Source organism: Prosopis cineraria, unplaced genomic scaffold (genome assembly GCF_029017545.1).
Source record: "Prosopis cineraria cultivar Desert tree isolate PC_DT_omini unplaced genomic scaffold, ASM2901754v1 PC656, whole genome shotgun sequence".
In the NCBI taxonomy this organism is placed as follows: Eukaryota; Viridiplantae; Streptophyta; class Magnoliopsida; order Fabales; family Fabaceae; genus Prosopis; species Prosopis cineraria.
This window is the reverse complement of record NW_026555981.1, coordinates 19,424-29,296: the sequence shown is the minus strand read 5'-3', so window position 1 is coordinate 29,296 and position 9,873 is coordinate 19,424. Positions and strand designations below refer to the sequence as shown.

The window sequence follows — 9,873 nt, the reverse complement described above, 5'->3', positions numbered from 1 at the left end:
ACTTTCTAGAGTTCCCTTTATCTTAATCATAGGTGTTATAATTGCTTGGCCTTTTTGTATTCCAAAAGTTGATATATTTTTGAATCTCTTCCTTCCCTTCTTTCATCCTCACTTACAGTCTAATCATGTCCATTCAGCTTATAATAAGAAGACAATATACAGTTCGCGCACGATATTAGTTATGGTAATAGTGAAATTCTACGCAAGTCACTGAAGTTGTGGCAAGGGAAACTAACATCACATATCATTCATTGGAAATTTCTTGCAGATTTTGGCATAGAAAATGAAAGTGATCATCTGCTATTGTTACTAGCTACAACATTAAAAGCAGATAATCAATCATGACTTCGAAGTTCAACGTTGGATGTGGTAGCTAGGGTTAAACTGCATGGGAAAAGAAGGGTTAAAAGAGAAGGCAATATTAGTAGGAGGACAATTCATAGCCTCGACTTTGTTTCCTAGACTCTCTAATGCCTTCACTTGTGATCTTAGAAACTTGAGGTAATTTGCAGCTTCATCAAGCATTGAAGCAGTGTCCATCTTGCTTCCACCAGGAACCAATTTCTGCAAAACCCTGATTCTTTCACTTATTCTCTCCCTTCTCAGCCTTGCAGCCACAGTTTGAGGATCTGTTGATATCCTCACATTCTTCCTCTTTGGCTTCTCCACCACCTCCATTCCTAAATTCACAGGCCTGTATGCTGCAGCCCTATATATCATCTCTTTCATTTGTGCTATGGCATCTGGGTCTGGTTCTTCCATGGAAGATGATGATGAATGGGGCTGCTTGAAATTGATGTTTGAAGAAGTTGGAGGCTTGGAATCCCATCTGGGTCGTTTGGGTTTTGGTGGATTATTGTTGTTGTTCTCCTTAACGAGCCTGAATGAACTTGAACCACCTTCTTCAATGCTGAAGTAGGGATATTGATCTAAAGCATCATCAATGCTCCTTTTTGAACACTTGGCCTTGGTGGATTCTGCAATTTTTATTCCTTGATTTGCATAAAGATCTGAGGAACCTTGAGATAATGTTTCATGATCAGCGTTGGTAGTGCTCTCAGATTCACTTCCTCCATTGTTATGACTAAAGCTCCATAAGTTTGATCTTCTGCATTCAGATAAGATCATGGAGACTCCATCATCTTCTACAGATGCGTCTGTGTTGCTATTTGTAGCTGAGAACAAGCAATCCAGTGACTCAGCAGAGAAGGTACCATTTTGTGAGCCATTATTGACAAGTTGTGGATGTTGGTGGGCCATGTTGAATTCTGAAGGATCAAAATTACCAAATGGGTTATTCATTCTGTAAGATCCACCAACCCAGCTGGACCCACCTACTAGCTGTGATAGACTTGTCTTTGAACTGGTTCTAGCTGCTAATTCTGCTTCTGCTTCTGATAATTGAGCCATCTCTTTGATCACTTCTTTTTCAGAATTTGGATACGGGTGATGATGATGACCTGTTTGAGCCTGCTTCTGCATCTCTTGCATTGAATTATTAGGAAAGCTTGGATTCAAGCTTGCTTCAAGCTCTTGCTGCTCTAAATTGCTCCACAATATAGGTAAGTTCTCCGCAGCGTGTAAGGCATCCCAACTCAGACCATCCATTGATGAGTGCTCTATAAAACTTCTGATATAAATTTCGAGACTTCAGAGATCTAGCTAGTTGAAAGTTCATTATGTGTCTGTGCATGAGTGTCTATATATTATATATAGAAACAGGCCCCATTTAGGTGTCAACTACATAAGAGAAATTATAATGATTAAGCGTTGACGGACTTACCAGTTCCAGATCCAGCTGCTGTCAACACCAGAATATGAATCCAAGAGCGAGCCAATTCAGGAAACTCGGTTTGAGTCTTCAATGCGAGAAACAGAGCAGAAGATATTGATACCCAACTCTTTGATACATATGAGTTTTTTTTGGTTCAGAATTTGTTGAAATCTGTAATGAAAAAAGAAAAACAACCAAAGCTTATGTCAGATTTGATAATTGAACTTTGAGTACTGGGCTATGGAGCGTCTGTTTGTTGTTTTTTTTTTTTTTTGGGGGGGGGGGGAGGGTCTATATCTATTTATCTGTGTGTGTGTGTGTGTGTGTAGAGAGGATGGGAGGGAGGAGTTTAACATTGACAAGATACACCAAAGAAGCAGAAGAAAGAGTATAAAAAGGAAAGAAGAAAGGATGTACCTTCATGAGTTGCCATGGAAGACCAGTAGAAGAAATGATGTTAGTTTGTTGAAGAGAAGCTTAAATAAATAGGAAGAACAAATGGTGTAAGCTTTCTATATAATAAGAAAAATATTGGTACTTGGACAAGATGCGTCAGGACACTATAATAATAAAGAAGCACTAATAAAATATTGTAGTTTTGAAAAAAGATAAGGCTTTTTGGGTCAGATGGGTAGGTTATGTGAGACTATATTTTGCAGATGGGGAGCATATGAATGAATGAATGAATGAGATTGAGGAATTTTTGAATCTCAAACTGATTAATTAATTGATTATTTTATGAGTTTATATCTCTCTCTCTTTATGTTATTTTTAATTATTTGTATTCTTTTTAAGGAGGTAAAGGCTCTGACCTCCTTTTGGTTGGCTCTGTATATTCCAAGTTCTCATGCGCACTACGAAGTAGCAGTGAAAATTGCAGGGAAAGTGAGAGCATCTTCTAAATAGTAATATGACTTGTCCTTCCAAAAGATTTCTGTTTTTAATCATAGTTTTAATCATAGCCTGTGATGTTTTCACTTTCTGCTACATTCTTGTTAACTTGTGACACACTCACATATATAAATATAACATAATGGAACCATCTTTCCACCACTCAATCAGAACACTGAAACTGAAAGTTAAAACTTTTGTGGAATTTTTAAGAGGAATCTACTGATGAAATCAGAAGCACGGTACAGAAGAGAAGATTCAAACTTTCTCAACCTAACATAATTTGCTTCACATTTTGCAGGATTCCTTTCTAAGCACATCTATGTAAACCCCAAGTTGATCACCTTCACTTTGATCTTGCTCTAAAGTATGTCAACATTCGCTAGTATCACTATTTGACATCTCTATCTATTATTACTAACTAGTTTAGCTTCAAGTACTACCAAGTTTGTATTTTTTTTTATGATATTTAAAAATAGTTTTTTTTATATGATTACCTGAATGGGTCATATCCAAGCATTGTTTAACTTAGTTGGGTGTAACTCTCTCAAGAACATTTTTTGTGTTCACAGATACTCAAACACGAGACTTACTACTTAAGTGGCCATTCTTATTAGAATGTCTAGGTGTAGGTGGGTTGTAACTAATGTGAGAAATCTCATATCAAATAAGGTTAAATTTAATAAATAATATAAAATAAAAGAAAATAATTTATAAAATCAAGTTCTAAAGTTTTGAGTTAAGATGTAATATTCTTCTGTTGATCAATCATCATCTATTTATTTTCTCTCCCATTTTTAGATGGCTGCTTCTTCTTAACACTTTTAATATGACGGTTAGTTAAACATATTTTTTGTTAACTGTAAGCCTCAAACTTTTGATCTTATTTTTAAGAATATGAATCGGAGTTTGTTTGACCCGTTAAAAGAAATTAAAAAAATAAAAACAAGCCAGACATTCAATTTTGGTTGCAGAGTGCATTCTCAAATGAGCTCAGATGAGGCTTATCTTTAGCTAAAGCCACATGCTTCCCATGATTACAGCTCAATATGAATGGGTTCCCATGGGATTTGCTTAACACATCTCTTCCCTTATTGTCAATTTTTCTCGATTCCTATTTACTTATTTATTTAAAACAAGAAGTGTCTATGATTTTGCTTTCAAGTCCATGTCCAAAATTTTGACCTCATATGGTAGTTAGACAACATGGATGGATTTGGTCTCTTTAATTTTGTCGTGAAGTTCTACAAAATTAACAGTTTAAAGAGCACAATGTTATTGACAAATATATATAGATATATACGAGAATATATAATTGCAATTTATCCTTCACGGCATAAAATATCGGTTTGATCATTGATGCATCTTTTAAATTTTAAAAAAGAAATCAAAAGGGAGATGAATTTCGTTTAACATTTTTTTAAAAAATAAAAGGAATAAATAATTCTAGTAATGAAGGAGTAAAATATTTTTTTATTAGTCAAGTCAAAAAAATCATTTGGAAAGTTGGGCCAAATTGAGTTGTTTTGGATCGACAGTCGAATCAGGAATTAGGATCAAGTCGGAAACTAAATTATGTTTTGAAAATCCAGACTATTAAAAAAAATGCTCTTTTTCTTTTTTAAATTTATTTTTAATTTTTTTAAAAATAATTAATGTTTTTATCATTTAATGTTATGTTGTATCATGTGGTTTGTTAAGTCATGATAAACTTAAAATATTTAATTTTATTTTTAAATTAAGTAACTATTTCATATTTATTTCTTATATTTAGATTATTATATGTATAATTTTTTAATTTAATTATTATATCACCGAGTAGACTATTGGTCCAACCCAATTAGACTATGTAAATTGTAAACTGCTGACCTTTTTAGTTCAATATCCAAGCTAGTTTTAAAAATATTAGTCCAAACTAATCCAAACTTTTTATATGTAGGATTGTTATTATCAATGGTGACTTTATGAATATCTCAAAAATACCTTTGATGTTTGTATTTAATATGATAGAAAATCTCAAAGCTAAAATTCAAAACTTTCAAAGGAGAAAAACATTAGGGATTAATGGTTTGGCCATGAGGAAATGTGTTAATGTGAATGAGGAAAGGCTCCATAGAAATGGTTTGGGCGGTGGCCCGTCTTGGAGTCTTGAAATAAAGGAACTAATGAGCACCGTGCTCATAACCCCTGTGGCATGATTTAAACCTTTCATTTTTTTTTTAAATAATCACCTATCAAAATAGAAATTATAAAAAATTATAATATCAAATATGAATTATCTAGAATGTACCTAAATGATCAATTAATTAAAATTATAAAATTTTTAATATTTAAATTGAACCTTTTAAATTATATATATATTATTCAAAATACATTTGAATACTCAATTTGTAAAATTATTAAAAATAATATTAAATTGAGTCATTTAAATTAAATATGTACTGATCAAATAGATTATAAATAGATTTATTAAATATTTTTATATTTTTTTATATTTTTTTATTTTAATAAATATAAAATAAAAGTAAAAAAAATAAAAGCTTAAAAATTTAAACTATTCAAATCTTATTAAAGGTGATGAATACCATAATAATTATTCTCTAATAAGCAAAAGAAAAATAGTACTTATTTAATATTATACTTTTTATGTATTTTTATTTTAATAAATATAATATAAAAGTATTTAAAAAATAATTTTAAATTAACGATGGAAATCATTTGAAAAGAAGTGATGAGCACCAATGCGACAATAAATGAAAAGAATGTCAAATTCTAGAAAGAGAGGAGAGATGTCAAAATCTCAATTAATGAATGTCCTTTTTGAGTTCTGAATCACGTCCCGCGTTATTTCGGAGTCCATTCTTCGGCCAAGCTGGACATGAGCTGTCGGCTTACACCACGCCATCTCCCTTTCTCTCCGCTCTCAAATGCAATCCTACTTTCAAGGGATCTATGATCTGAACGAAGCATTTACTTGAGGAGATTCAATATGTTCTGAATTTTCTCTTTAGGATTTTGATAAACAAATTCAAAATTAAGTTTGCATGAAAAACAGCAACATTACACTTGCTTATTAAAAAGGTCTACTCTTCTATTATCAGCCCAAACTCAAGTAAGTAATGAAGTCAGACGAATTGTAGTTCATATTTTAATAAGTACAATATTGATCATTTATATATAGTTTTTATTTTCACAAGTTATATGGTTTTGAAGCTTTGGTGAGAAGTTGTACTTTAAATTTTGACAAGTTATTTAAATAATTCAAATTTTGACATGTTATTTTCTATTTAGTTTTTAAATATTATTAATTACTTGTTTTTAAAATATTGGCAAGTTTTAATTTTTATTTTTGCAAGTCATCTAGGTTTGAAGCTCTGGTAATAGTTTTAGTATGAATTTTGATAAAGAGAAAGTTCATGTTTTGACAAGTTATTTTTTTCAATATTGAGAAGTTATATCTTGAATTTTGACAACTTCTAAAACTCCTTTTTATATATTGACTACTTATTATAGTCCAAAAAAAAAATATTGACTACATATTTCTAAGATCTTAACAAGTTATATTTTTAGATTTTGACAAATTTTTATCTAACTTTGGATCTCTGATAACAAGTTATAGTTTAGATTTTGACAAATTATTCTTTAACTGTTAAAAGATTTAGTTCAAAGCTTAATTACTAGAGAATCTCCCTCAAGTAATTTAAGCATAAAAGTTTTTAGAAGAGAATGATGGTTACTCTTGATGATACCACCACAACTCGTATTACAATTCAAATGAGAATAAGCTTCATCAACATACACATTAACCCAACCCTCATGTAATAATAGAGGGGCTCATGCCTCCTCAAAATGACACCCCAAATATTCAATCTCCATCAAAATTCTATCATTCCTTCTCTTCCAAAATAGGCCAACATATGACAACAAATTACAACTCCTTCCAATTACCTTCAACCTGGCTCACGGTTGCAGTAACATTCAAGTAACATCACTCCCAAAGATTACAATTGAAAAATCTTGGGGTCAGACTCAGTTTGATGATAGACATTGAATTCTACACAACTTTTATTTCCTTGCAATCATGAAAAACAAGGATAGTATCTTCAACTTCGTGATAGCACCATATACAAGAGACCGAAGCACTGATGCCTCAATTTTTTCTGGCCTAATTTGTTAGGAGCTTATCATCCTTTACTACTAATAGCATTACTTAATATTATCATTATATTAAATAATGACAATCTCCATTTTTCTTATACCATTATTTAATATTTAATATTATCAACGAATTTAATCTCAGATATTATCAAGTTAAAATGAATAGTTCTTCTAATATAATTTTTTATTTGCAAAATCTGAACACACTTTTGCTTAAAGAGTACTCCCTCCGTTTAAAAATGTAAGGCATTTTTAATTAAATCTTACCCCCTAATAAAGTAGTTACCTATTTTTAAATTAACTCTATCTTTTCATATTCACTCCTATTAAACACCCTATAATAAATATAAGGTCATTATCAATATGGTCATTTTTGAAAAAAAAAAGTAATGATTACACCTTAAAAGACTAAAAATGTCTTATATTTTTAAACATTTAACTCCTCAAAAAATGCCTTACATTTTTAGACGGAGGAAGTATTAATTTTTTTTTCTTACCCACCAACCTCTACCCAAGTATTAATATGTTTATACTTATATTTTGTTTGATAAAAAATTTTAAAAAAAAAATTCCTTAATAAAATAATTATGTTAAATAAACTAATATTTTTCATTTTTTTTAATGAAAATGCATTCTTTTCATCCATTTAAATATTTTTTAGTTTTCTTCTATACGAAATGACGGATATATGCCTTTCACATTGAGATACGTTGACATTATTCATGACTTATAGGTGTTTATATTTAGTGTCCAGCCTTACCTCCAATAAAAGAATACATGTTGGTAATAAAAAATAAAATATTTTTAGATTTTACATGATATATAATATATATATATATATATATATAATATTATATAGGATACATAGATATAGATATATAATAATATATAAGTGAGACGATATTGTCAGTGTGGATAATATATCCTTAAGATTAATTAATTTATAAATAATATTTTTATTTTTATTTTTTTGAATGATAAATATTGAAAGTTAAAAAATATAAACTTTGAAAATTGAGGATACATGTTATTTTAGGATAAACGGTGTCCGTTTTCCACTTAAAACAGTCCACCTACATCACACGTGAACTCAACACCCTTATTCCTACGTGGCAGCCTTTGATTGGATTAAGATGTGATGAGATAGGCTTCGGTCACATGGAACGTCCAAACGGAGAAGTTGTACGTGGGAGATGGGACCGCCAGATCCCATTCCTCTTCCTTAATTTATTTTAACGTTATCCTAATAATTAATATTTTATTCTCTCAAATTTTGATTGCGATTTTTATGTTCTCATCATAGAGGGACATTTCAGGTTTTGCATTTTCCAAATCAATAAGAGCAGATCTGATCTTTTTTATATTTTTTATTTTATCCCCTTTTATCTTCTATCTTCAAATGTATTGCATGCAATGTTGTGTAAGTCTTATTGGCTTTCTTTTAATTTGGATGAAGGCTAAGGAGTATATGGAGATTGGAGATAGAGTATTGTTAGCCCAACATGGAAGCAATCTTAATATAATTCCCATAATGATCTTTCAGAAAATCACATTGTATACCCACTAATCAAGATTGAGCACGTTGAAGCACCTTAGTGTAAAATTATCCTAGTAAAAATTTTCTTTATATACAAGACTTCAAGTTTTGACTAACATTATTACACTTTTCATTCATAAAAAGTATGTTGAAATGTCTTGTGTGAGTTTACTTTGACTTTATATGAGTTAAAAGTCCAACATTGATTAGAGTTGAATTGAAAAAGAAATATATAACTAAAAAGATTCATAAATTCAATATCTCTAAGTGTTGAGTTTTTCTTTTTCTTTTATTTTTTTTTTTTGTTTCCTAAGGTATCCACCGCCAATAGCAATGACTAATTCCTTCGTCATGAAATCTCTCACAAGGGAGCAAACAGCTAGCTATAGAGTGCTCTCCATTCGCATGAGTGAGGAATCGAACCCCCCACTATATGTTTAAGGACGAAGCGAGATAGCCATTACGTCACACTTACATGATTGCTGAGTTACTATGTGATGTCATACTCATTTTATCTTCTTGAAACCGTTAGGCCAGTTGTATGTTATCTCCCCTCCCTATCAGAGCCTGGTTGGGCAAGGGATTTGCATTGTAAAAATGATGAGAAAAGCCTCAATTGTTGGATTGGTATATAAGTAGGAAAAACCCATCATGCTACCCGACCCAATAAGTTAATGGTTTGACCCATCATGAGTGTGCAGTTTTTGTCATAGGATTTGCGTCAGTGCTAACCCCATTAAATATTTATTGAAAGAGTCTGGTCATCCTCATAGCAATCTAACCCTTGGAGCCCAATATAACTTCCTGAATATCTAATCGGTCGATTAAAAAAAAGATTGCGAGTTTGACCTATATATGTATTAGGATTTGTTAAAGCTAGTGCTTCATGCGATTGATATCTGTGACTTGAAGATAAACTGGAACAAAAAAGTAAAATGATTGGGTTGGCACAAAATGGAATGGGTACAAAGATGAAGATGAGAAGCATGGGATCCGTGATGGCCATCTATCTTTGTAAATGTTCTGTTTTAATATTTATAGATTTAAATTTAAATTTAAGCTAAATTTCTTATTTGAATATTTAAAAATTTATGGATTTGAGTTAAATCCAATTTTATTCTTTCATAATTTGAAATACTTTCTAAACCTACATTATTTCAAATCTATCAACATCTCTCATCTTTTGTGTGTTCTTGTCCCTTATTCTTGATTGATTGTTTTCAAAAGAATTTCAAATATGTGGATCTTAAATTTCAAATTTCAAATTCAAAATTCAAACCCAAATCCATCAATTCAAATATTAGCTAATATTATGTTTGGATACTTATGTATTTGGATTTCAATTTAGATTGAGCCAAATTCATTGTTTGGGTTATTAAAAATGTATGAAATCCAAGTTTCACCTTAATCTCTTTATAATTTAAAATTTTTTTAAACCCTTATTATTTTAAATCTTAGCTCAATATCTTTTGTAATTTGACTTAAATCTACAAAGGCTTGATAGGCCCACCAA

General features: G+C 30.8%; 1 protein-coding gene across 3 annotated transcripts; it reads right to left on the bottom strand.

The window, feature by feature from the left end:
* Positions 1 to 233: 233 nt before the first annotated feature.
* Positions 234 to 2,254, bottom strand: LOC129297927 (transcription factor bHLH87-like). Of its 3 annotated transcripts, none has more exons than XM_054936271.1 (2): positions 2,192 to 2,254; positions 234 to 1,945 (listed from the first exon to the last, which is right to left on the bottom strand). In XM_054936271.1, the coding sequence occupies exon 2, from the start codon at positions 1,606 to 1,608 to the stop codon at positions 355 to 357; it is 1,254 nt and encodes a 417-aa protein (XP_054792246.1). In that variant the 5' UTR covers positions 1,609 to 1,945; positions 2,192 to 2,254; the 3' UTR covers positions 234 to 354. The 3 variants fall into 3 exon arrangements, with proteins under 3 accessions (XP_054792246.1, XP_054792250.1, XP_054792247.1); XM_054936275.1 differs by lacking the exon at positions 2,192 to 2,254 and having other exon boundaries at positions 234 to 1,685; positions 1,784 to 1,995; XM_054936272.1 differs by lacking the exon at positions 2,192 to 2,254 and having other exon boundaries at positions 234 to 1,630; positions 1,784 to 1,994.
* Between the last annotated feature and the right edge of the window lie 7,619 nt (positions 2,255 to 9,873).

Excerpts from the sequence above, each read along its gene's own strand:
- LOC129297927 (XM_054936271.1), bottom strand. The coding sequence starts at position 1,608 with ATGGATGGTCTGAGTTGGGATGCCTTACACGCTGCGGAGAACTTACCT.